We start from the raw sequence: 27,345 nt of genomic DNA, 5'->3' as shown, positions 1-27,345 counted from the left end.
GAGCTGGATGTGGGGATCCATCCCAGGACCCCAGGATCATAACCTGAGTGGAAGGTAGACGCTTAAAGGACTGAGCCACCCACACTCCCGTTTCATCAAGTATTACATAAGACTAGTGGGTATTTGACATTTGGTGCTATTTTTTTTTTAAAGATTTTATTTATTCATTTGACAGACAGGGATCACAAGTAGGCAGAGAGGCAGGCAGAGAGAATGGGAAGCAGGCTCCCTGCCGAGCAGAGAGCCCGACACGGAACTCCATCCCAGGACCCCGGAATCATGATCTGAGCTGAAGGCAGAGGCTTTAACCCACTGAGCCACCCAGGTGCCCCAGTGCTATGTTTTAAATAGGAAATCAACCTTTCCACTAAAAAATGCTTAAAACATATAATTTATTATTTTTACATAAATTTTGAGCATGGCAGTTCCTAAACACTATTTTAACAATACAGCATTTAGCAGTCACCTCAAAAGCACTTAAATACATATGATACTCAAGAGAATTTATCTAGCAAAAGACAGACTTGGGTCTAAATTAGTGCTTCTCCGTGATAAGGCAGTTCAATATTGAGAAAAAAGCAAAACTGAGTTAAGATAATACTTTGAACCCTTATCAGAATGTTTCTCTTCCTACTTTTGCAGAGGACATAATTTCCCTTGGCATTTTATTTTCAGATAATCCATATACCTCAGCTAAAAGATTCTTGTTTTTCACCAACAAACCAGTAAGGTCAGGATGGACTGGGTCAGCTGCCCTTTTGTTGTACATCACTGGGTTCTTGGTGGGAACCACAACAGGTGGATCAAAACAAGCCTACAAAGAGAAATAAAAATTAACTAAACATGTACCCTACTGATGAAAACCAACAGTGTTCTAACCCACACAAGCTCAAATAAGCAGCTTTAAACAGAATACAACTTTAAAATATTTATTTTGAGTTGCTATGGTAACCAATGCAATGGGTCTCAGGAAAATAACAAGTAACATGTTGACCTAAAATACTACTTTACATTTTTTTTTAAAAAATTGCTACCTGATAATTTATAAGACCTTAAATAAAGCACATCTGAATAAATATAATTTCTAAGAGTATGGAAATCAAGAAAACACATATAAGATATCTGGGGAAATTTTAACTCATATCCAATAAAACCTTTATAAGAAACTTGAAATATTAGAAGGCCACTGATGAAATATATACCAGTATTTGTTTTACTTTTGGCTACAAATCAATTCCTGTGCACTATATTATTATACAAATTAATTTTTTAAAATCTGATTTTAGTAAATCAACAATTTTGTGTTCCTTCCATATCTATATTGAAGGTAAAGATTTGGGTGTATTTACCTGTAATACAGTATCTCCTCGTATTGTCAAAAGGGTATGCAAAATGTACTTGTTAACACTTTTGTTAAGTAACTTTTGTTAAGAACAAAGTTTGTATGGGGCGCCTGGGTGGCTCAGTGGGGTAAAGCCTCTGCCTTTGGCTCAGGTCATGATCTCAGGGTCCTGGGATCGAGCCCCACATTGGGCTCTCTGCTCAGCGGGGAGCCTGCTTCCCCTCTCTGTCTGCCTCTCTGCCTACTTGTGATCTCTGTCTACCAAATAAATAAATAAAATCTTTAAAAAAAAAAAAGAACAAAGTTTGTATGATTCAAATAAAACCAAGAAAAATGTATTAACATAAATCTCTTAAAAGTGTATAAATGTATCACATGGTGCTTAATGTACTGAAGGAACAAAATATATTTTTCTAAAGTTATCGGGTTTTAGAATTTTATGCTTACCAAGATAGTAGGAAATAGAACTGCACAAGAAAATACAAAATAACTATGTTTAACTATTTAAAGAAATAAAAGAGGGGTGCCTGGCTAGCTTAGTAGGTGGAGAGTGCAACTCTTGATCTTGACATTGTGAGTTCAAGCCTCAGGTTGGGTGTAGAGATTACTTAAAAATAAAATCTTTGGGGTGCCTGTGTGGATCAGTCAGGTAAGTATCCAACTCAATCCTGGCTCAAGTCATGATTTCAGAGTCATGAGATGGAGCCCTGTGTTGGGCTCTTGTGGAACATGGAGCCTACATAACATTCTTTCTCTCCCTCTCCTTCTGCCGTTCACTCCCCCAGCTTGCACATACTCTCTCTCTCTCAAAAAAAAAAAAAAAAAATAATAATAATAATATGAAATAAAAATACAATTTTAAAAGTCCTTAATAAAAATTTTTTTAAAAAGAGAATTTTGAAAATATAAATAAGTCACAAGACCACAAAGAATAAACATGTTGGAAAAAACAACTGAGTAAGATTCCAGAAATGAAAAGTATAATAATTTTAATTCAAAAATTGAATGGACACATTAAAAAGCAAATTAGACCTAGCTGAAGAATGAATGGATTTTTTAAAAATTTTATTTATTTATTTGACAGAGAGAGGCACAGCTGGAGAGGGAACACAAGCAGGGGAAGTGGAAGAGGGAGAAGCAGGCTTCCTGCCTAGCAGGGAGCCCGATGTGGGGCTCGATCCCAGAATCCTGGGATCATGACCTGAGTCGAAGGCAGACACTTAATGACTGAGCCACTCAGCACCCATGAATGAATGGATTTATATGAAGGAATTATCAAGAGGACAGCATATAGGAAAAAATAAGTGGTAAATGTAAGAGAGAGTTTGAACACACAGAGAACAACATGAGGTTGTCTATCACATGTCTATATGGAGTCCAAGAAATTTATAACTTAGAGAATGGGCAGAGTCAATATTAGAAGACATAATGCCTGAGAATTTTACAGAATTGTTGAAAGATATCAATAAAGTGGTCTAGCAAATCCCAAGAAGAGTAAATAAAAAGAATTCCTTACCTATACACTCATAATGAAATTGCAGAATAGCAAAGAATTATCTAAAAAGCAGATAATAGAAAGGACAGATGATTACAAAGAAATAGCTGTTGGACTGGTGAGTGGCTTCTTAATAACAAAGAAGCTAGAAAACAGCAAAAGGATAGCCGTAATGCCGAAGAAAAATATATCATCTTTCATTGATTTTGAGACCCAAGTTTTCTCATCTCTGCAGTTGGGATGCAACTTTTTTTTTTTTTTAATTAAGATTTATTTATTTACTTGAGAGAGAGGAAAAGGGGTTAGGGGCAGAGGGAGAGAAAGAATCTCAAGCAGAGTCCTTGTTAAGCATGGAGCCCAACAGGGCTCAATCTCACGACCCTGAGATCATGACCTGAGCCAGTATCACAAGTCAAATGCTTAACCAAATGAGTCACTCAGGTTTCCTTAACTGGGATGCATCTTAAAGTTGGTATCACTTCATACTATGGATAAGTTAGCTGGCAAGATTTTTTAATATTTTATTTATTTATTTGACAGAGATCACAAGTAGGCAGAGAGGCAGGCAGAGAGAGGGGGGAATCAGGATCCCTGCCTAGCAGAGAGCCTGATGCAGGGCTCGATCCCAGGACCCTGAGATCATGACCTGAGCTGAAGGCAGAGGCTTTAACCCACTGAGCCACCCAGGCACCCCATATATTTTGTAATAGTGCATAAAATAGTAGTGTTTCTTCAAGGATATAACTGGCAGTTAGAATTTTATTCTGAATGATATTATGTTTTAATATAGCATAAAGACATTTTGGCAAACAAAAACTGAATTTACCATATGCCCTCATTTAAGAAAATTATAAAGGATAGATTTCACATAGAAAATTAACTCACAAAGTCTGAAATACAAGCAAGAATAGTGGACAGGGGTGCCTGGGTGACTCAGTGGGTTAAAGCCTATGCCTTCGGCTCAGGTCATGATCCCAGAGTCCTGGGATCCAGCCCCGCATAGGGCTCTCTGCTCAGCAGGGAGGCTGCTTCCTCCTCTCTCTCTTTGCCTGCCTCTCTGCCTACTTGTGATCTCTGTCTGTCAAATAAATAAATAAAATCTTTAAAAAAAAATAGTGGACAAAAAATAATAGTAAAAATGTGGGTATATTTAAACAAGCCTTAATTTTAAAAAATCTGATTTATGTTTGAAAATAAAGAATAGAACCAATACAAGACCAAAAAAAAAAAAAAAAATGCATTGAGAGGAGAAAAATAATTTAAAGCACTATAAAATCTCCCAATTTCTCAGGAGTAACATAAAAATTTCAGTTAGCTTTGTTAATTATACATGTTAAAACAGCTAATATAATTACTAAAACAGGAGTCATATAGCATATAATTTCTAAAATAGTAGAGAAGGAAAAAATGGAATAAAAATCAATACAAACAACAAAATAAAAATATAATCAGTTTTTGGCATGATAAGAGGAAGGAAAAGGAAACAGAAAAATAATGAGACAATAGAATATGCATAATGTAATGACGGAGATCTATCCAAATAGTAATATCAATAAATGTAAATGGACTAAACTTTCCAGTTAAAAGCAAAGATTATCAACATTATTTAAAAAGCAAACAACTGAAAACTCACATATCAGATAAGCGTTTAATAGATAAATAACTTGTGGTATATTCATACAAAAAATACTACACAATGATGAAAATTATTATTAATCACATACATCAACACAAATTTCATAAAGCAAAAGAAGTAACAAAAGAATAAAAGCAGTATAATTCTATTCAAGTAGCCTTTCAAAATGGATAAAAATAATTTTAATTAGGGATACATATATGGGTATTAAACTAGGAAGGAAAACAAGGAATGATTAACACAAAATTCAAAATATCTACTATTTAAGTGTCCAACTCTTGATCTCAGCTCAGGTCTTGATCTCAAGGTCATGAGTTCAAGGCCCACATTGGGCTCCAACATTTTATGTAAAACAAATTTTAAATAAAAATAAAAATAAAATATCTACGGTTTTGAATTTGAGGTGGCAGCAAAGGGATTCAGTTAGGAAGAGACACACAGGAAGTCTGTCTCAGGTGCTGCAACATTCTATGAAAATAGGAGGCAGGTTCACAGGTATTTTTCTTATTATCTAATCTGTGTGTATACATTTTATAATTTTCTAAGTGTGACATAATTTAAAAAAATAAATTCATACGCAAAAACACATACTTTTGAAAGATGAATATAGAGTCAAACATACATCAAACATATCAGATTGAAAGGAGTTAGAAATGGAGATGGGGGAAAAAAAAAGAAGAGCAACCTTGCACAGAAAGACGGTAATGTACTATGAACTAACATGACTAACTTGACAGCATACCTGAGATCTAACACAGGAGTACATTGATTAAACAGTGCTAGGTGTCTTATTTAGTACATTGCAATATCACTACAATTTTTTTTTTATTTTTTAGTTTTATTTTCTTTAAAGATTTTATTTATTTATCTGACAGAGAGCGAGATCACAAGTAGGCAGAGAGGCAGGCAGAGAGAGAGGGGGAGGCAGGCTCCCCGTTAAGCAGAGAGCCTGATGCAGTGCTTGATCCCAGGACCCTGAGATCATGACCTGAGCCAAAGGCAGAGGCTTAACCCACTGGGCCACCCAGGTGCCCCTCACTACAACTTTTTTTAATAATTGTATTTGATAGTATTTCTTTTTATTTCCTCTTAATACTTCAGTGCATATTTAGCTTTCAGCATTCTGTAAGAAAGGCATGTACAGAAAATATCCATTATTTTTTGCAATATCATTAAGATTTAAAATACCAATAATAAAAGTATTAACTATTATATCCAATTAGGCTTTGAATTTATAAAAATAAGAAAGTCACCCTGTAATTTATTTTTTATAGATAACTCTTTCAAATACAGCTTGAAATTTTTTTAATTTCATATTTAGAAGATATGGACAAGGAGGCATGCTGTATAAGAATACTCACTGCAGCTTATTAATATAAGAAAAAATATATAAAAATTGTGATATATTAACTTGTAATGAAATTCTATGCAGCAGTTCATGTGCACAAAGTTATGTGAATCAAAAAGTATAACTTTCAAAAACATAAGATTGAATGTAAATAGCATAGCAGAAAGTCTAGAATACCATTTATGTAATTTTTTAAATGTCCAAAACAGAAGTATCCACATATATGTAAGAACATAAAGGTTATATACTTAGTTCAGAATAGTTATCTATGAAAAGGAAAAAAAAAAGTTGGGGGGGGGGTGTCCAAGATTGTCAAATAACACTTCGTAGATGTTTATAATAGCAGCTGCCTTAACACCTCCATCTCTTACCACCTCAGTCCCTGGGTGCACTCACCCCCTTTCAGTCTAGTAACCAAGATGCCTAATGCTCAACAGCAGGGACTCCAGGGCCTGCCCCAGTGCTAAGAATGGCAAAGATTCTTACTGGTTAATGTCTGATCCTACTTGTTAAATTTTTTATATTACCCATCCCCAAAACTGGGGATGTGATCAAAAGTTACAAAACAGTCTTTAACTGTTATCAGTGGGGTTTTATCTCTCTCTCTTTTTTAAGATTTTATTTTTAAGTAATTTCTACACCCAATATGGGGCTGGAACTCATGACCATGAGATCAAGAGACACATGCCCTACCAACCCAGCCAGCCAGGTGCCTTTCCGTTTGAGTGGTTTACAACTGGAAAGGGCCTGACATGCTGGCGATAAAAGAAGCATGAAACAGATGTAGTAATGGTGATCCAAGGTGCTTCCAAGGAGAGCAGGTATAGAGCAGCCAGGAACTGATGCTGAGGTATGCCCAGCATCAATAGCAATGTCTTCAGGAAGGTTCCACTTCAGATCCTCGCAGCTTAACCAGACTTCAGAAGGAGCTGCCTGTTGAACCTGTTGCTTGGAGACAAGGCAGATCTAGTTTCTAAAGATAGTATCAAACCACTGTTTAAATTGTAACTGGTTGAAACAGCCTGCTAATGTACATATATGCACTCATATCATACTTAGATGCTATTTATTAATCATATGTATGCACACCTGACTAGCAAATATCTTTCATTTTCAATTTCTCTATCAGGAACCCTAACTATATCTCTTGAGATTCAGCCAAAAGATAAGTCTAACATGAGTTAATAATGTAGCGTCTGATAGCTCATAGTGTTCTTTCTGCTCAGAGGAATGCAAAATGTAACTTTATATTATAATTTTTATATATTCAGTTTCCCAAGAACTTCACTACTGCCTTAAATCCATATTCCTTACCCAGTTCAATTTCATACATTATCTTTCTCTTCTAAAGTAAAGAAAAAGAGGAAAGCCATCTTCCATGTGTTTATTAGGTAACAGAAAAAACATACAAAAAATTTGAGATTTCTTTTTAAAGATCAGGGGATGTATCAGGAAGGGGAATGAGAAAGCAGATTTAGAAACTGAGGACTAGAAGGGCTACATGTAAGTAGGGTATGTGTTTCCTTTGCTAGTTGGTATCCAGAAAATTGAACTTTCTTAGAATACAGGAATTTTCAGAGGAAAAAAAATTAAGACGGTGCGATTTGAATAACATGGAACAGAAAGCATGAAAGCCTGATTTTACTCATTAACCCTGAAATACATTTTGGAATTCCTGTATTATTTCCTTTTACTGATATTAAAGGCAATTATTAAAGAACAAATATCTCTGGGGGACCCCACTGGCTCAGTCGGTAGAGCATATGACTCTTGATCTCGGGGTTGTGAGTTTGAGCCCCACGCTGGGTGTGGAGATTACTTAAAAATAAAATCTTCAAAAATAAATAAACAGAGTATAAATATCTCTAATGAGACTTTAATCTTTTCCTCATTTTCATTATTTAATACCTAAAAGTAATTACTGCATTAATTCCTTTTCTAAGAACAAAAGAAGAGAATAAAGAAAACAACTTAAGTTTTGGTGAATGAAAAGGGACAACAAACTGCTCCTCAGTCCTGGAATGAGAATGATAGTGGAGATCAAAGACTTCCTAAGAATTCTGTTCTTTGGGCGCCTGGGTGGCTCAGTGGGTTAAGCAGCTGCCTTCGGCTCAGGTCATGATCTCAGGGTCCTGGGATCGAGTCCTGCATCGGGCTCTCTGCTCAGCAGGGAGCCTGCTTCTCTCTCTCTCTCTGCCTGCCTCTCTGTCTACTTGTGATCTCTCTCTGTCAAATAAATAAATAAAATCTTTAAAAAAAAAAAAAGAATTCTATTCTTTACTTTTATTTCCTTCGTATTTTATGAATCTTATGCTCTATTAAAAACAAATTTACTTAATGAGTTTCACCCATATCATCTCTAAAAAAATAGGCTATTATGTGGGACAAACTCTATCTCTAGAAGCACAAACATATAAATCCTTCAATATCAGTTGAAACACCACCTCATTCCTTGATTTCTGCAAGGTGAGGGTAATTGCCCTCTTTCTCTAACTCTTGTAGGGTATGACCTATATTTCAAGTGTTATCTCATTCAATATTGTATTATGTAAAAATCTTATCTCTTCTACTACATTAAAGGTACCTAAGAGCAGGATCTATGCCTGGTTTATTTCTTTTTTATTTTATTTTATTTTATTTTATTTTTTTCAATATTCCAAAATTCATTGTCTATGCACCACACCCAGTGCTCCATGCAATACGTGCCCTCCATAATACCCACCACCAGGCTCGCCCCACCCCTCACCCCCTCCTGGTTTATTTCTATCATCCCAGAGTAGGCACAAAAAATAACACATTAAACAACTAAAGGACCCAACAGGAAATGAAAAACCTTAATACAAAGTTAACTTCTATGGATAATATGGAAATGAAAAACCTTAATACAAAGTTAACTTCTATGGATAACTTCTATGGATAATACAAAGTTAACAAAGTTAATTTCTATGGATAATAGTACTGTTTTCCCAAATTAACCTTATATAATAAAAATTAGGAGACTAAAGTAAATAAAATACAGCAATATGACACAGTTATTCTGTGGTGGTAGGTTTGCACATGACTATTCTATGTTTTCTATGTGCTCATAAGATTTATTGATACCTCAAATTAAAAAGGTATAGTATGCTGTACTTCACTATGCTTTAGAAAGTAAAAACCATAAATTTTTACCATATCAGGCACAAGAGAAAAAATTCCAAATCAAAGTTCACTTCCTAGAAGAAACCTGAACTGTCCTGTAGGAGTGGCTGCCTTGCATAATTTGCCAGTGGAATGTTTGCACAACAAAGAAGCTGTTTCTAGGTAAACGCATCACAGAGGTCCAAGGAAGGAAAAGTCCTCCCAAAGTGATGCAGAAAGGCCTATGGTTATTTCCCTAATGAATGAAGTGAAAACGTGAAGTGGTTTTCATCCAGCATTAGTAAACTTGAGAACTCTTAAGAAAGTGATCCCACTGAAAGAAACCCTTCCAGTAAATGTGAAATTTGGGGTCTTTCCTTTGTGAATTTCTTGAAATAGGTTAAATTTTTTTATTCCAATACCTACACCTCTTAAAGGGAGAAGTACTTTGAGAGGAGCAAATGATTGGTTCAATCTGCTATTCCTAAAGCAAAAGGTGATTTGTCTGAAACACTGATATTCTAATTCTTGGAAAATACTTTTACTCTAGAGAAAGTGTGTCCCTATTATGTATTCTTGATACCAGAATCCTTAGGATTATACTTCATACATATAATCTAGTGGTTCTCAACTCTGCCTGAACATTAAGAGTCTCAAAGGAAGCTTTAAAAAATACCAATACCCTGATTCCACCCCAAGTTCTGACTGGAAATTGGTCTACACTGGAGGCTACACATAATCTTTTCTTTTTAAATCTACACAGGTAATTTTAATGCGACTTTAGGGTTAAGGATGACTGTTCCACTATCTTCATTTATATATATTTTTAAAGATTTTATTTATTTATTTGTGAGAGAGAGAGGGGGAGCACAAGCAGGGGGAGCAGCAGGCAGAGGGAGAAGCAGCTCCCCGCTGAGCAAGGAGCCCGATGTGGGGCTTGATCCCAGGACCCTGGGATCATGACCTGAGCAAAAGGCAGACGCTTAACCGAATGAGACAACAGGGGTCCCCATCCACTATCTTCATTTATAAATGATAAGAACGAGGCAGCAAGAAGTGATATTCGTTGGAATGAGAGTAATAGTTAATAACTAAAGTAGGAAAATAAATATTCTTTTTTCCCCTAAAAAAGATTCTAAAATTTATATCCCTGAGCAGCAGGAGTATAAGAATGAACAAGACAGAAAATGTATTACAAAGCTTACAATCTGGTGGAAAAAGCAAACAAGTATATAAATAAAATCATTTTACAAAGTGGTAAGTGTTGTGAATAAAATAGGCTAGTATCACAGTTATCAGGTAAATAAGCAGTCAACCTTTGATAATGTAGTCAAAAGAAAACCTCCTTTACATGTATTAACATAAATTAAACCATATTATACATTTTACTGGATAACCTGTTTTTATCACTTAACAATGTATGAAAACTCTCCTATACATCTATACACATCTATTACCTATCTATCCCTTCTTTAACAACTGTATCCATCTCGATGGAGATTTTTTTACTATTGAAATCAACACTGTGAGGAACACTTTCGTACATATATCTTTGTTTAAAAGCATAAATATCACTCTAGGATAAATTCCTAAAAGTGGAATTAGAAGGTCAAAAAAAGCATATATTTGGGGTACCTGGGTGGCTCAGTTGGTTAAGCGTCTGACTCTTGATCTCAGCTTAGGTCCTGATCTCAGGGTGATGAGTTCAATCCCCACATTGGGCTCCAGGCTGGGTGTGGAACCTACTTGAAAAAAATACATTTAAGCTTCTGATAGATATTATGAAATTACCCTCAATAAGTTTGTAAAAAATGGAGATCCTGCAAAAAGGATATACTTTTTATTCAAGCAACTGCCAATAAGATCATTTGAATAAAAATATTCTGAAAAAAATATTCTGTCTTTCTCTTCTCGGTGAAAAGATTCTCAGTCTTTACCTGATTTGACCAATCTGCAATATATTTGAATTACCCCTTTTCCCATAAAATACTTTTTTTTACCTGTCTTTTAAAGCTGCATGCCTTTGCAGATTTCCCCATAACACATTGGACTCTGGTTTTCAATCTGCCCCCCAGTTTTCTCATCACATTTCTCAAACGGTACTCTCCTGCCTCTTACTGTCATTACCCATCCTCTTAGCTTGCCTATTTTTAAAAAATGACATGTCTCAACATCTAAAATTATATGTTTATTTAATTGATCATTGTTTCACTTACCAGAATATTAGCTGGGGGCAGAAACTTGGTTGTTTTGCTATGGTATCTCTAGCACCTTGAGCAGTAAATTTTGTTGTTAGCACAGCAGCCACTCAGTAACTATTTGCTCAATGAGTGAATGAACTATACAAGTCATACAAAGACATTATTACTATTGAAAACCAGGCTGTTGAGCTGGCAAGGCAATATATTTAGAGACAAAGGAAGGTGTGGGGCCTATCCCAGGCACAGCCATATAGTTTGGGCAAGGTATCCTTCAGTCTATCTCTCCAGCTGTAAATTGGGGGTTTGCCACCTTCCTCAGCAAACAAGACAGCTGAAATAGTCAGTATCTATTTGGTACTATAAGCCACAGAAGTTTCACTACCTGCAGTTTACCAGGAACACTTGATTCAATTTTTCGCTTAATTTTACTTGTTCTGGTCAAACATGATATAAGGGTATGTGTTCAGAGGTCCTCGTATCAAGTTATATCACTATATCATGCATTATTAAGTTGTGCTTTTTTTCTGCTAATGTAAGCTATCAATTCAGTTAACTAACATATAATGTATTATTGGTTTCAGAGGTAAAGGTCAATTATTCATCAGTCTTAATAATACCAAGTGCTCATTATATCACATGCCCTCCTTAATGTCCATTACCCAGTTACCCCATCCCTCCAACTCCCTCCCCTCCAGCAACACTCAGTTTGTTTCCCATGACTAAGAGTCTCTTATGGTTTGCCCCTCTGATTTCATCTTGCTTTATTTTTTCTTCCCTTCCCCTATTGACTTTTTTTTTCATGTTTTAAATTCCACATATGAATGAGAGCATGTAATTTTCTTTCTCTGATTGACTTATTTCACTTCATATAATGCCCTCTAGATTCAACCACCTCAATGAAAATGGCAAGATTTCATATTTCTTGACGGCTGAGTAGTACTTCATTGTATATATATACCATATCTTCTTTATCATTCATCTGTCCATAGACATCTAGACTCTTTCCATAGTTTGGCTATTGTGGACATTGCTGCTATAAACATTGGGGTGCAGGTGCCCCTTTGGATCACTACATTTGTATCTTTGGGATAAATACCCAGGAGTGCAATTGCTGGGTTATAGGGTAGCTCTATTTTCAACTTTTTGAGGAACCTCCATATTGTTTTCCAGAGTGGCTGCACCAGCTTGCATTCCCACCAACTGTGTAGGAGGGTCCCCCTTTCACCATATCCTCACCAACATCTGTTATTTCCTGACTTGTTAATATTAGCCATTCTAACTGGTGTGAGGTGGTATCTCACTGTGGTTTTGGTTTGAATTTCCATGATGATGAGTGATGTTGAGCATTTTTTCATGTGTCTATTGGTCATTTGGATGTCTTCTTTGGAGAAATGTCTGTTCATGTCTTCTGCCCATTTCTTTTTTTTTTCTTTTAAAGATTTTATTTATTTATTTGAGAGAGAGAGAGAGAGTGAGAGAGAGCATGAGAGAGGAGAAGGTCAAAGGGAGAAGCAGATTCCGCATGGAGCTGGGAGCCCAATGCGGGACTTGATCTTGCTACTCCAGGATTATGACTTGAGCCGAAGGCAGTTGCTTAACCAACTAAGCCGCCCAGGTGCCCTCTTCTGCCCATTTCTTGATTGGATTATTTGTTCTTTGGTGTTGAGTTTGGTAAGTTCTTTCTAGATTTTAGAAACTAGCCCTTTATCTGATATGTCATCTGCAAATATCTTCTCCCATTCTATCTGTTGTCTTTGGTTTTGTTGACTGTTTCCTTTGCTGCGCAAAAGCTTTTGATCTTGATGAAGTCCCAGTAGTTCATTTTTGCCTTTGTTTCCCTTGCCTTTGGAGAAGTGTCTAGCAAGAAGTTGCAGCAGCCAAGGTCAGTGAGGTTGCTGCCTGTGTTATCCTCTAGGATTTTGATGGATTCCTGTCTCACATTGAGGTCTTTTATCCATTTTGAGTCTATTTTTGTGTGTGGTGTCAGGAAATGGCCCAGTTTCATCTTCTGCATGTAGCTGTCCAATTTCTCAACACCATTTGTTGAAGAGGCTGTCTTTTTTTCCATTGGATATTCTTTCCTGTTTTATTGAAGATTAGTTGATTAAGTTGTATTTCTAGTATGTCCACTTGTGCAAATTACCAGAAAAAAAACTCACCAAAAATTCTTTAATTCTACTATGGTGGTGGTTGTACAAGTCGGTAAATATAGTAAAAATCATTCAGTTGTACATTTAAATTAGATTTTATGGCATATAAATTATCTCAATAAAACTGTTAATAAACAAAAAAGAGATTCTCTAATTTCACACATAAAGCTACTAAATATCTTCAGAATTTAAAATAAGGCAAAAGCACCTACCAAAAGTTTCCCCAACCTCCCAAAAGAGAATAAAGTTGAAAAGATGAGCACTTCCATTAGTGAAACATGGCACCCCAAAAAATGGTTTATAAAAGAAACTGTATTTGGTCAAATCCAAAGTGACCTGAACAAAATCGCTCTCAAAGAGATGTCTGCCCCCTCAATTTACAGTAGCCAATATATGTAAACAACCTGTACCATGGAAGGAAGAATAGATAGAGACTGTGATACACGATCTTACCCACACACCCACAAGATTATTCAACTATAAAAAAGGAAATCCTGCCTTTTAGGATAACATGGACCTCGAGGTCACATGCTAAATGAAGTAAGAGAAAGATAAATACCGTAAGATACCTACATGTGGAATTTTAAAAAGCCCACTTCATATACATAGAATAGAATGGTGATTGCCAGGGAGTAAGGATGTTAGTTAACGGGTATAAACTTCCAGGTATAAGATGAATAAATTCTGGGGATCTAATGTTCAGCATGGCGACTATAACAATAGTTAGGAGAGCAGATCTTAGGGGTACCTGGGTGGCTCAGTGGGTTAAAGCCTCTGCCTTCAGCTCAGGTCATGATTCTAGAGTCCTGAGATCAGGCCCCACATTGGGTTCTCTGCTCAGTGGGGAGCCTGTTTCCCCTCCTCTCTGCCTGCCTCTCTGCCTACTTGTGATCTCTGTCTGTCAAATAAATAAATAAATTTAAAAAAAAAAAAAGCAGAGCCTCTCAACCTCAACACAATTAACATTTTAGACTAGATAATTCTGGGTTGGGGGGTGCTATGCATTGTAGGACATTTAACAGCATCTCTGGCCTCTACTCACCAGATGCCAATCACACTGACCCACAAATTATTATTAATAACCACCACAAAAGTCCCCAGACATGGCCACATGTCCCCTAGAGGACAAAATCATCCCAGGTTGACAATCACTGCTTAAAAAAAAAAAAAAAAATCTTAAATGTTATGGCCACACACAATGCTATTGTAATCATGTGAAAGAATGGAGATGTTAACTAACCTTATTTAAATTATTTCATAATGTGTACCAAATCTCAAACTTGCATACTTTATATTAATTCTGTCAATAACACAGGGGAAAGAAACAAAGTGCCGCGTACAACTTTACTTCAGAGCTCTCCAGGGTCACGACTGTACCGTGAGCACATTAAGAACGCAGCTTGTTTAGTGGAGCAGAGTGGACGCCTGCGGGGAGGGAGCGTGTGCCTTGGCTGGTGGCTCGTGGGTTTTAAGGCCCGCGTCCTCTCCAACCCCAGATCTGCGCCGGGAGCTGACAAAATCTAGGCTCGCGGAGCTGACGTCCCTCCCCGCACGGACCCACCCCGAGGTCACCCCGGGCATTTGGAGCCACACTGCGCTTCAGCTCAGAGGGGCCTAAAACAGAGCGCTGGCTCCGACCCCGGCCGAGCGGGCGTCACTTGAGATTTTAAACCCGTGACGGGAGGTATCCGGACCCCGGGACTCAAAATAGAGGTGCGGGTCCCACACCAGTTTGACAGCATCGGGGGCAGGAACGCCAGAAGGGAAGCCGCCTCACGGCCTGCGGGTTTCATTCCTGCGGGCCAGCCCTGAGCCCCACCACGTACTGCGCGCGGGAGCCTGCCCAGATATTTTCCTGGGAAGCCGCGCCCTCTACCCCCGGGGCGACACCTTGGTGAGCCCAAGCCAGCCCAGACGTACCAGCCTCGCTCCCGCGCGCGCCAAACCGTTCTCCCGCGAGATCGCCCCTCGGGCTCCGCCCGCTGCTCCGCCCAGGAAGGGCTGGGATCGAAACTGACCCCTCTTCTGCGAGTTCCCCGCCCTACATGAAGACGCAATCCGAAAGGGCTTCTTCCACCAGCAATCATTTCCGCCAGCCACTCATCACCGAGTTCCTTCATCTTTCCGAAGCACCGGACTTCCCGATCACCGCTTTTCGCTACATTAGGCCTTTCTGTCCTTCCGGACTGCGCACGCGCATCGGCGGGGGGGGGGGGGGGGGGGGGCGGGGGTGGGAGGAGCGCAGGCGCAGAAGCAGCATCTCCGGGGTAGTCCCTAAACACGTGGGTTCGGTTGTCCCGCGCGCGGGTGGAGCTAGTGGAGCCTCAGTTTTGGCGGTGTCCATCGTGGGCAGCGGACTAATAAAGGCCATGGCACCGGCGGAAATCCTGAACGGGAAGGTGGTCTCCGCGTAAGCACCTGTCATTGTTGTTAGGGCATGTTGGGCTGCAGGCGAGGGTTCTGAGCATAGTGTGCAGGTCCCCACGTTCCCATTTTTTTGCTGGAGGTACACACGTAGCGCAAGAGTAAGGCCAGCCGGGTGGGGAGGGAGGACATAGTATTGAACTCGTCACACCTGGAGATCGGTCCCCAGCGGTCAAAGAATGGGGCCTTGGGCACAGTCCGAGTTTCTAGAAGGGTTGCCCGGTGCCTGGGCTCGCTGGCTATTGTGTTTTGGACTAGCATTCTTAATCGGCCCGAGTGTGTTCCCTAAAGTGCAGCTGCTGACGGCTTTCTGCCAGAAGAGTGTGGTTGGGACTGTCTGAAGCGCCATAGTCCGAACTCATTAATTCAGTTTACCCCCTCACCCTATAATTCAGCGGTGAGGAGACAGATTAATGAGGTGAAAAAACTTGACAAGTTCATAAGGCTGATAAGTGATGGAGGGACTACTTCCAGCGCTGGCTTTTTCCACTACACCTGAGTCATTTGCTAAGTGGAATCTAGTAAACTTCTTTTCCTTCAATTTCATGCTCTTCTAAAAACCTTGTCTCCCTCCGGGCCCTAGAGTTAGTTTCAAGTTTGGCTCTTGAGTCCTGAGACTATTCCCTATTGCATTTGACCTCCTACAGGAAATCCAAAAAGTTTAGCTAGTGGATATGATTGCCAAACACTCCCAGGAAGTACACCCTGCTGCTTTTTGTCTGGGAGGTGACTGGTGGAGAAATACCAGAGTAGAAGAGGGAAGGCTATATCTTGTGTAACTCCTGGAAGTTGATCTTGGGATCTTTGACCTCATCAGTTACTTAGTAGTTGCTGTAGTTGGCAACAGTAATTGCCCTGTGAACTTGCCAACTCTATAAGGGTCTTTGAGTGTGTTAAGGAGTCGTTGTTGGTGAAACCCACCCTGGGGCAAAATGATTTTGCCTGGAAGGTAGAGATAGTGGACAAAGAAGGTGAGATATACAGTAAATGGTTTCCTGTAGGTAAAGAGGAACTCCAGACATTTAGACTAGAAATCACAATACTTAACATCTGACTGCTTTTCAGCTTGTGCTGTGCTAAACTGCACTGTTTCTGCTTGCCTTTGCTTTTTGTTTGCTTATAGTCAAACCTACTCCCTTTACCTGTGGCTTTTCTGATAAAGTCTTCTTTTTAAAAAAAAGAAGGGGCATCTGGGTGGCTCAGACGTTAAGTGTCTGCCTTTGGCTTGGGTCATGATCCCAGGTGCTGGGATCGAGTTCTGCATCGGGGTCCCTGCTCTGCAGGAAGCCTGTCCTCCCATTCCGCCTGCTTGTGTTCCCTCTCTTGCTGTTTCTCTTTCTGTAAATAAATAAGGAAAATCTTTTAAAAATAAAAATAAATAAAAAGACTGAAGAAATAATTCAGGCTTGTTTCCTGGCAGGCCACTGAGAATAGGTGGGCAATGGATACGTTTTTGTTGAGTGGAGAGAAAGTTAAATATGTCTGTTTGCTCCATAAAGGCAAATACATGCATTGTCCTGTTTATATCTCTATCCCAAACACCTAGAAACCTTTCACTCCTTAGTGGTTGTGTGGCTTTAAGCAATTTAGTTAACCTGTCTATACCAAAACTTCCTCAGATATAATAAAAATAATATCTGGGCTATTGAGTTGTTAGGAGAATTGAATTAATTTTTAGCTGAAAGGATTTAGAATTGTTCTGGCACATGATAAGTGTTCAATACATGTTAGTGATGTTAATGATTAAGTTAATGTATACATGGATGATTGATTATCTTTTTGACAGTGATAGCTGCCTTGAGGTCAATTTCAGTGGTTCTCAACATGAACTCAAAGTCACTCAGGGAGCTTTTAGTTCTTATTTCTTTTTATTTAACTATGAATATATAACTCAATGAATTTTTTTGCAACTGAACTTACCGAGTAACTAGCACCCAGATCAAGACGTGTCATTGGCATCCCAGAAGCCCTCCTTCCTATACCCTCCAGTCACCACCCCCCACAAAGGTAATCAATATCCTGACTTCTGACACTGTAGATTAATGGTGCCTGTCTTTGAACTTTATATAAATGGCATTGTACTGTATAAAGACTTCAGTGTCTGGCTTCTTTGAATTAACATTGTGTTTCTGAGATTACTTTATGTTGCATGTAGTTGTAGTTCATTTACTCTCATTGCTGTATTGTATTCTACTGTATGAATTTGCCACTATTTACTCATCCACGGACACTTAGTTTCTAGTTTTTGGTGGTATGAGTTGTAACTGCTATGAACTTTTTTTTTTTTAAGATTTTATTTACGTGAGAGAAAGCACAAGCGGGGGAAGGGCAGAGGGAGAGGGAGAAGCAGACTCCCTGCTGAGCTGGGAGCCCATCACAGGGCTTGATCCCAAGACCCCAAGATCATGACTAAGCCACCCACGTGTCCCATGAGCCTTCTTTTACATGTCTTTTGGTGGAACATACACACATTTCTGTTGGTTACGTATTAAGAGTAGAATTGTAGAGTAGTAGGACAAATATGTATGATTGGTTTTAGTAGAAATTGCCAGTCTTTTCCAAGATAGTTTTGCCAATTTAGTCTTATAGGGTACTTGTGAAAAATATCAGTGCCTGGGTGTCCACACTAGACTGGTAATTGGAATTGCTAGCAATAAGCCACTGAGTTCAAATATTCTCTAAGTCTTCTAAAAAAGCTCATTTCTTTGATTCTGATGCATCCTGAAAGTTGAGAACCGCTTATTTAAAACCTTAGATATAAATCTAGTTCTCTTCATCAAAGTATGGTAGTGATTTGGTTATAAGGATTGAAAGCATTTTCTAGAAAAGACTGTTCAGGTACTGAAAGGGTCCCTCTATCCAGCCTGCTCAGAGTTGACTGGGCTTACTTTTCACATTACCCTCTGGTAATCAGTTCCTACTAAAACAATGTCAGCCTAAGGTCTCTTTGTACTTAACTGAAGATCTTTCTTTCATGTGTTAATAAGATGGCTGGAGACTGCCAAACCTTGGGCCCTTGACCTTCATGGAGAGCTGGACTCCAGAAGCTGGTACTAGTCACGGTTCCTCAGAAGGTGGGAGCTTTGGAAGAGGAACAGCTTTCTTGGCTCATGGGGTCATGGAATCCCCCAGCAGCTTGTGCTGAGGCTGCAACAGGCTCCTGACTGGGGCTATGGCTCTGGGGGAATCTGCATAAGAAGGCACTTCTTATAGCTTGAGTAGGCTGGACTCCTATGTGGAGGCTCTGGGAGGGTGTCCCCACCTGTCCTCTTTTACTAGGTCAGGGACACTCTTGAGAGGAAAGGTAAGTGAACGTCTTCCATGGCATCCAGGATCCTGGAGTCCAGGGAAGGGGTCCCCTCTTCTCCAAGTTTGCAGGTTAGCTTTCTTGGTTGCCGGCAACTCCTGGTTCTCTCCAGGGATAAATTTGCAAGCCTTCAAGGGCCCTGTGCAATCTTTTCCCTGTTACAGTGTTTGAACTGTAAAATCTCTTACTTGGAGGGAGAAAGAATGGGCAGGCCATGAGTTCTACAGTCAGTCAGACTTTCCCCAAAACCCAGTCCACTCAATCCATCCCATCCTGCCGCTGAAAGCGATATGATTTAGCCAAAGGTCACTAGGCTGGTCAGTGGCAGAGGTGGCCCTCTTTTGTGAGAAGGAATTTCGTAAGCTAATCTTTACAGCAGTCTTCCTTTCACGGCCATGTTTCCCACTCTGCTGAAAAAGGCCTTCCTTGAGTTTGGTCTATTTTCATTATTCTTCTTTTATATCTTACTTGGAGCCAGGACTAGACAGAGTTCATCATTCCAGATTCCATCTCTGCCTGTTCGACTCTGTGGGAAATCTAGTTGCCCAATTATCTCCCTTTAGAAGGAACACCCCTTTTCTCCCTTGAGGGGAGTTCCAATGCTGCAGTCTTAAGTTTAACATTTGGGAGAGATCTGAAGGTTAGAGGCAAGTGTGTGTCATTCTTGGATATTTATTCACTTTTTCAACAAATATATGTATGCCTTCTGTGTGCAAGCACTCTTCAGAGCATAGGAACTGTGGTAGTGAATAAAATAGCCTAAATCCCTATTTTTGGAGTTTGCGTCCTCTTGGGTAGATAGTGACAATAAAATAAGTACAAAAATGTGAAGTGATGAGAAGTGCCAAAGGGAAAACCAGAGCAAAGGAAAGGAATAGAGATTTCTGAAGCATGGGGGAATTTTAATTTTAAATGTGGGAATTAAGCTCATACTTACTGGAAAGATGACTTTGGGACAAATAGTTGAAGGTGGTGGCACTGTGGGCCTCCCAGGGTAATGGGGAAGGGAGTTCCTGACCAAAAACACAGCTTGTGTGATGGACCTTTGACCTCACTGGTTATTAAATGGCTGCCTTGGGGTCAACAGTGATGGCCCCAGAGAAGCAGACTGAGAAGAGGAACTGAGTGAAATACCCTGTCATTTGTGGTGAGAGCCCACGCTGGCTTAACAGAGATGTCCTTTCAGAGGTTATTCAAAGGTGGGGTTGGGGGATGCCTGAGTGGCTCAGTCGGTTGGGCACCTGCCTTTGGTTCAGGTCATGATCCCGGAGTCCTGGGATCTAGGCCCCTGTCACACTCTGCCTTGCATGGTGGGTGGGTAGCCTGCTTCTCCCTCTCCCTCTAACGCTCCTCCTGCTTGTGCCAGCGCTTTCTCCCTCCCTCTCTCTGTCAAATAAATAAATAAATAAATAAATAAATAACTTCTTAAAAAGTGAGATTATTCAGAGATGTGGAAATTAGATGGAAGAACCACCCTGAATTGGTTTTTAGGCTAGAAATTACATTTCTTACCTATGTGTTCTTTTCAAAGTGGGGCCTACTGAATCTTGTGTGATTTGTTTGCCCTGTGGTTCACTTTGTTAGCTACACTGGAGCCCTCCATTGGTGGCATTTTTTCTTGGTCAAGTCTTCTTTCTGGAAAGACTGGTTGTGAAGAGACGGGGGGTTTCTGCTTGTCAGGCCTGCGAGAGAAGGTGCTCTTACTAGTTTTTGTAGGTTGGGTAAATCTGTGAGCTCCCTGTGGGCAGTAACCCTAGAGCTAGATACAGTGCTGCCCCCTCTGGGTGTCCCTGGGTAACTTAGTTTACCTCTTTGTGCCTTAGTTTTCTCCTCTGTATGTTGGAGAAGTAATGGCACCTAATTCATAAGGTTGTTGAAATTAAATGAGTCATACAGCATTCAGAGCAGTCCCTGGCACATAGTTAAGTTTTAATGAATTGGTGCTTAGGAAGTACCTGTTGAATAAACAAGTCGTGTTTGTATTTATTCAGGCTGTATCTTTGGCAGTTGGCTTATAACCTTGAACCTTAAAATTAGAATTTATTCTGCTGGTCACAGATAAAAATGGAACCATGGCTATACATTTAGCTCCAGGGTCAGAAGAACTCTTTCTGGAAACAGAATTAGCAGGGAAGGGCTACTAAATGTTGATAAGCTTTTTTTTGTTTTAAATTTTTGTTGATAAGCTTTTTTTGTTCTATAGATAAGATACCCATAGACCCTTTTGTGCTTAAAAAAATTTGAGATCCAAATTAATAAAAATAATATAAAATAAATAAAAATAGTGAGATCCAAAGAGCAGGCCTTTCAGAAGTTATCTTGAACCTTGAATGCCCAGGCTGGCCTGAGTCTGGGAGCCTGGCAGGGGAGCAGGAGGAACCCTCTGCGAGGTTGTAAATAGTCCACGCAGCCAGGCTCTGGAGTCTAGTTCTCCCTGGCAGAGTCTGGGGCTGGCAGCTGACTGCTGTGACCATGGCACTAGCCATGGTGCCTGAGGATGTGGTCAAGAATAAGTGTCCTCATCCATCAGGAAGGTTGGCATCAGGCAGCTTGGGATTGGGACAGTGGGACTTTGAGTAGGGGTGAGTGGCCCCTATGTATCTCCATTTTCAGGAACACGGAGGAGGGTCCCTGCAAAGGCTCCTTCTCCTTCTGTTGACCCTGGTAGGGGCTGGGCAGCATAGAGATTAAGGCCTTGTGTGGCCAGGGCCAGTCACTCAGCCTCACTCTCCTCCTCCATGCTGTGTGGGTGGCAATAGCCTTGTTTATATCCTGGGGTTGTAGACAGGATTAAAGGGGTGTGTCATGTCAGGCCCTGGGAACAAGCCTGTGTGCTAATGCTGTTGGGACTGGATTCTCTGACATCTGATCCATCGTGCAGAAAGCCCCAAGCATCCTGTGCCCTGCACTTTGCTCCCCCTGCTACTTTCCCATAAGGCGTCCCTGGCACCCTGTAAATCCATGAACTTGAAGGAGTGAGTGGCTAACGGTTCCACAGGCCGAATCCCTCAGCCATCCCGGCCACCTCGCCCTCCATTTTGCAGTTTCTGAAACTTTGGCCAGAGGACTAATGTGACCAGGAGTTATAAGGCTGGTGGCTGGGGCTCCATGTGGCATTCTCCTGCCTTGCCAAGGGCTTGTCACTTGCTTGCTCAAAGGAATTGCAAGCTTGTATCCACTGGATTGGCTCTTCCTGTTAGGAGTTGAATGGACTGATTAATCTGTTTGGAAGGCTTCCAAACTGCCTCTATTCAGAAAGTCATTGTCAAGGTTGGAGACAAGTCAAACCTTGCATTGTGAGCTAGGGTTTTCTTTACCCCCTTGATAAAAAACTCTTCCGCTGGAGCCTGGGCAGCGAGGTACAGCTTTGAGTTGCTGGTGCTTGAGAAGTCCCAGGAAATAGGGGGTTTTTTGGTAAAAGGTTTTGCCAAAGCCTGTTAAGAAATTTATCTTCACTGACTTTTTTTTTTTTTTTTAAGATTTTATTTATTTGTTTGACAGACAGATCACAAGTAGGCAGAGACGCAGGCAGAGAGAGAGGGAGGAAGCAGGCTCCCTGCCGAGCAGAAAGCCCGATTCGGGGCTCTATCCCAGGACCCTGAGACCATGACTCAAGCTGAAGGCAAAGGCTTTAACCCACTGAGCCACCCAGGTGCCCCTGTCTTCACTAACTTAACATGATAAACGATCTTTCATTTTGGTGCCCAAGTACTAGACCCTCTTTATTTAGTAAGCAGCCTTTTAGACCTAAGCCCCTTTTACCCAAGATTTTCCTTTAGCCTTGTCTAAAAGCAGAAAGCTCAGGTCTTTGTGAGGCTTTTCTCAGAGCTCTTAGTCTACTCTTCTCCTCCAAGTGGAGGCCCCTGTCTGCCACCTTTCCACATTCCCCTAGGATGATGATCCAGAGGCCTGCTTGGGACCACCATCAGCTCTGATGGCCACACCTGTGGTTAATAGACTAATTCTGGGTGTTGGGTTCTCACAGATCCTCATATTTGGGGCCATCAGCTGTGAGGTCTCATAACTCTTGCCACCAACTAATGCTTACCAAAGGGTGGCCTAGAGGCCAAAAAGAGGTTTTATCGGGTTTACAGAGTTATTTTTAAAAATTGGATGGCTTCCCAACACATTTATGTGTGTCCTCATACCCCCAAATCTGGATGCCTGATATTTTGAAAGGAGATGAAAAGTTTACCAATGCTGTACTCTCTATTCTTTCTGTCGCAAATTTGTGGAATCAGAGTGGAAGCTGCCCCACTCACATGTGAGGGGGAGGGAGGTGGAACCGCATTGTTCAGGAATCCTACCACACCTGGTTGTGTTCCCCCTGAACTCTGGCAGTGCTTTTTCTCTTTCTGACCTCTCTCTAATGCCCTTTTTTCCCCCCTCTCTAATGCACTTTCAATCCATTTCTAAATTCCTACCTTTTATGAAGCCTATCTTGACCAGTTCAACCGAGTTTCCCAGCTCCATGTGTTCCTTCTAGGTAAGTTGTTCTCAAATGGGGCCAGATTTGCCCTTTTCTCCACCTCAGGGCGCGTTTGGATGTGTCTGGAGACACATTTTTGGTTGTCATATGGGGAGTGGCTGTGTGCTAGTGGCATCAAGAAGCACAAGCCAGGGGTGTTCCTACCAAGCACCCTACAATGCACAGAGGAGCCCCCCAACAAAGAATATCTAGCCCAAAGGCCAGTAGTGCTGAAACTGATAAACCCTGATCTAGAAACTCATATTAAGTAGTTATTTTATGATTATGTATATGGATGACCTGTACACCCACTGGGAATCAGAAGATTCATTAGAATTTTATACCATTTAGCCGTTTTCCAGTCATGAATATCCAGCAACTTAACCATCCTTAGGTCTTTGAGAGTGTTTGAGAGAACTGGGTGGAAGAATTTTACATTATAAATTTTTATTGGGGCATAAAATAGATTCACATTAAGCTTTCAAATATATATTTTAAATTTTTTTTTAAATTTTTTTTTTTTTAATTTATTTGACAGACAGATCACAAGTAGGCAGAGAGGCAGGCAGAGAGAGAGAGGAGGAGGAGGCAGGCTCCCTGCTGAGCAGAGAGCCCGATGCGGGACTCGATCCCAGGACCCTGGGATCATGACCTGAGCCGAAGGCAGAGGCTTTAACCACTGAGCCACCCAGGTGCCCTCAAATATATATTTGAGGGTACCTGTCAAGCTTAGTATATATTTGCATTAATTATAATAATTCTTACTTTAAATATTCTTCAACATAATGAGGGAAAGTACTAGTATTAGTTGACTGTTCTGTATACTGATATAATGGAGCTGTTACTATTATGTCATGTAGCAGTGAAAACAATCAGTTTCTGAAAGAAGGTAATTCAGTCTTTAAATTTGACTTAACTAGGAATTTGAAATATATGTATTTCTTGGAACACTAGGTGGCCTCACAGTCACAATGGATTTTACAAGGAACTACATGGTGGTGGTTGTTTTTTAAATTTGAAGTATTTTTTAGCAGTATAAAAGTTGTTAAGGACAAATGAAATAAAACAACAAATGAACAACATGAAAATAAAGCAAATAAAACATTTGTGTTGTACTACACTGTTAAAATCTTAAAACAATCATCTACTCCTTGCAGGGGGAGAAGCAAAAGACATTTGTGTTCTTTAGAAAAGCCCTACATACCAGGGGCGCCTGGATGGCTCAGTGGGTTAAAGCCTTAGGCTCAGGTCATAATCCCAGCTGGGATGGAGCCCCGCATCAGGCTCTCTGCTCAGCAGGGAGCCTCCTTCCCCCTCTCTCTCTCAGCCTGCCTCTCTGCCTGTCAAAGAAATACAATCTTAAAAAAATAAAAGAAAAGCCCTACATACCAAAGATGAATGTCCTTCCTTTTTCTCTCATCAGTTACAAAAAGCTTATTACTCTATGTACCTTTGAGAATCATTTGGGAATGACTCTAAGCTTGTGCTACATTTCAGTGTTAACTTAGGCAGCTTTTATTTTCATCTTGTAGATTTCTAAGTCAGAAATTTCCTACTGCCTCCTCTTTTTACCTGTAGCTTCTGTTGAAATGTCCCTATTGGGTTAGATTTCAGCCACGCTTTTTTCCTCAGTCATAAAATGTCCAAAATTTGGAAACGAACCATCGTGTTAAAGAACGAGTTGTAATTTGTAATGGACTTTGCCAGGAATAATTGTACGAGACTTTGGGCAAAAGAGATCTGGGTGACTCTGTAGGGGTATTAGGACTCTTTGGGGGTGATGTAATTCTGTAGGGATGTGTACCTTTGACTTCTATTGATTAGGCTCTTTTACAGCGGTATGTGCTGGAAGTTGACTTGAGGAAAACCAGGAGTGATGCACATGACTCTTGGCTGTAGAGATATAAACACATTTTGACAGGTTAAAATAGAAGTGATTTCTACCTTAATTTTCGCCCCTTAGGAAAAAAAAAAGATAACCCCAAACATTGCCTTTTATTGGCCCATAGCCGCGCTTCTCAACCTTGGGTGAGGTTAACATGTGGGCTCGATCATCGCTGCCCTGTGCACTGTAGGATATTTAGTTGCGTCTCTGGCCTCTACCCACTAGATGCCAGTAGCGACTTAGTTAAAACTGCGTCTGTATTTGTGTACATCTAATTGGCTATGATTATTTTACTAGTATCAGTCTAACAGGACCAGAGACTGTAATGGTTTACTGCTACTTTGTCTCACCACATTCACTGGTTCTCTAGTACGGGTTTCTCCTACATTGAGATTGAGATGTGTCTTCCCTTCGGTTTTAGAGAATGTTCATGCAGGCTGGCATTGGGAGGTCTACTATTCAGGGATCAAGGGCGTCTTTCCAAGTGCCTATTTCTGCCTCACTTTGCCCCAGAATCTTTACCAGGATAGTGTGACTCATGGGCCGTGGCTAGAAATCAAGGCCTCTGCAACTCAAGGAAGTTTCTGTTGATTCAGGTTTCAGTGATTCAGCAGTTGCTCTAGCATTTTAACTGTCTGGAAATAAGGAACTGTAAAAACTGAAGAGTTTCCATCCATTTAACTCATTACACTACTAAAAGAAAGGTAGATGAGGGAGGGAGAGAAGGTTAACTTTTCTCTCCACAGAGGTCTTCTACATTTTCTTAGCCTCAGGCATGCGTGACACTTGGCTTTTCTTATACTTTTCATTTCAAGGTTCTTCAGTTAGTGGCCAGCCCAGAAAACCAAGACGGGGGTGGGGGGTGGGGGGGGTGGGGGGGGATTTCGAAGGGACCTTGGAAACCTAATTCAACTGCCTTGATTTTTTTTTTTCCCCCGTGCTTGAGCAGAAAACTTTTTGCCTATTACTTTAGTGTTCTGAGCTGTCTAATTCTTCTTGATTGTGGTTTATGTGTATTTTAAAATGTCTCATTGCTATTCTGATCATGTCTTATGAAGAGGCCTAAAACATTCACTTTTAAACAAATCTTTCTAGTTAAAAGAATATCCCTACTAATGCAACTTCAAAAATAGTCCTGCTTCTTAGAAAAAGTTTAAGGGATTCAGTGTAACTGATTTCAATCTATTACCTTTTTTAGGAAAAAATTTGCATACATGGACCTATTTTACATTATAGCACAGAAAACACAAAACCTGAGTGGCTCAGAGGGTTAAGTGTCGACTCTTGGTTTCAGCTCAGGTCATAATCTTGGGGTCGTGGAACTAAGCTCCATGCAGGGAGTCTGCTTGAAATTCTCCCTCTCCCCCTTCCCCTGCTCACACAGACACTCTCTCAAATGAATAAATACATCTTAAAAAAAAAAAAAAAAAAGACAAGAAGATACAGAACATTTTCTTGTTTGCTCTTAACCTACTGGGCTGAAATATTTTCCACCTATACCACCGTGTAGTACTAGATATAGCTTGCTACCTGCTGGGTAAAAGTATTATTTTTAGTTGTCTCTAGACTCCTTTCTTCAGGTCTCAGATGGCCATTATTCTAGAACCCTTATAAGATTTGGTGGATAAATTCACAGTATCAGTATGGAATCTGCCCTGTGACTTAAAATACTTGTGGTCGTCAGTTCTTCCCACTCTATTTTACACCCCCACCCCAACGTCAGAGTCATCTGCAGCCCTGGCATTTTCTCTGTGCTTCATGTTAATACATCTGGAATCCAACCACTTCTTGCCAGCATACCATACAGTAGTCCAAGCCACCATCACCTCTGGCCTGGATTTTTGCAATTTGAATAACTTCTTGCCGGTGTTCCTGATTCTCACCTTTCTCCTGATCGTCTCTTCCCAATTCAGCCAGGAGTAATCCTCCAGAAATGTTAAATCCTATCATGTCAGCAACCAAGAATAAT

General features: G+C 40.2%; 2 protein-coding genes across 3 annotated transcripts in view; one reads left to right on the top strand and one right to left on the bottom strand.

The window, feature by feature from the left end:
- Positions 1-15,413, bottom strand: part of LOC116878052 (golgin subfamily A member 6-like protein 22) — a 53,376-nt gene extending 37,963 nt beyond the window's left edge. Inside the window, exons 1-2 of one of the 2 annotated variants that reach the window (XM_032875224.1) lie at positions 15,338-15,413; positions 689-814 (exon numbers count right to left, since the gene is read on the bottom strand). In XM_032875224.1, the coding sequence (XP_032731115.1) occupies positions 689-814; positions 15,338-15,412 (201 nt within the window). In that variant the 5' untranslated portion in view covers position 15,413. Of the gene's footprint in view, positions 1-688; positions 815-10,576; positions 10,624-15,337 lie in introns of those variants that run through there. The other variant, XM_032875223.1, reaches the window with a different exon arrangement.
- A 121-nt stretch (positions 15,414-15,534) lies between these two features.
- MTHFD1 (methylenetetrahydrofolate dehydrogenase, cyclohydrolase and formyltetrahydrofolate synthetase 1) overlaps positions 15,535-27,345 on the top strand; it is a 55,644-nt gene continuing 43,833 nt past the window's right edge. Inside the window, exon 1 of the mRNA XM_032875209.1 lies at positions 15,535-15,702. Within this exon, the coding sequence (XP_032731100.1) occupies positions 15,662-15,702 (41 nt within the window). The 5' untranslated portion in view covers positions 15,535-15,661. The remainder of the gene's footprint in view (positions 15,703-27,345) is intronic.

The sequence above is a fragment of the Lontra canadensis genome, unplaced genomic scaffold (assembly GCF_010015895.1).
Source record: "Lontra canadensis isolate GAN:19392208 unplaced genomic scaffold, GSC_riverotter_1.0 scaffold55, whole genome shotgun sequence".
Taxonomy (NCBI): Eukaryota; Metazoa; Chordata; class Mammalia; order Carnivora; family Mustelidae; genus Lontra; species Lontra canadensis.
Note: the sequence above shows the minus strand (reverse complement) of the source record. Positions and strands in the feature narration are given on the sequence as shown.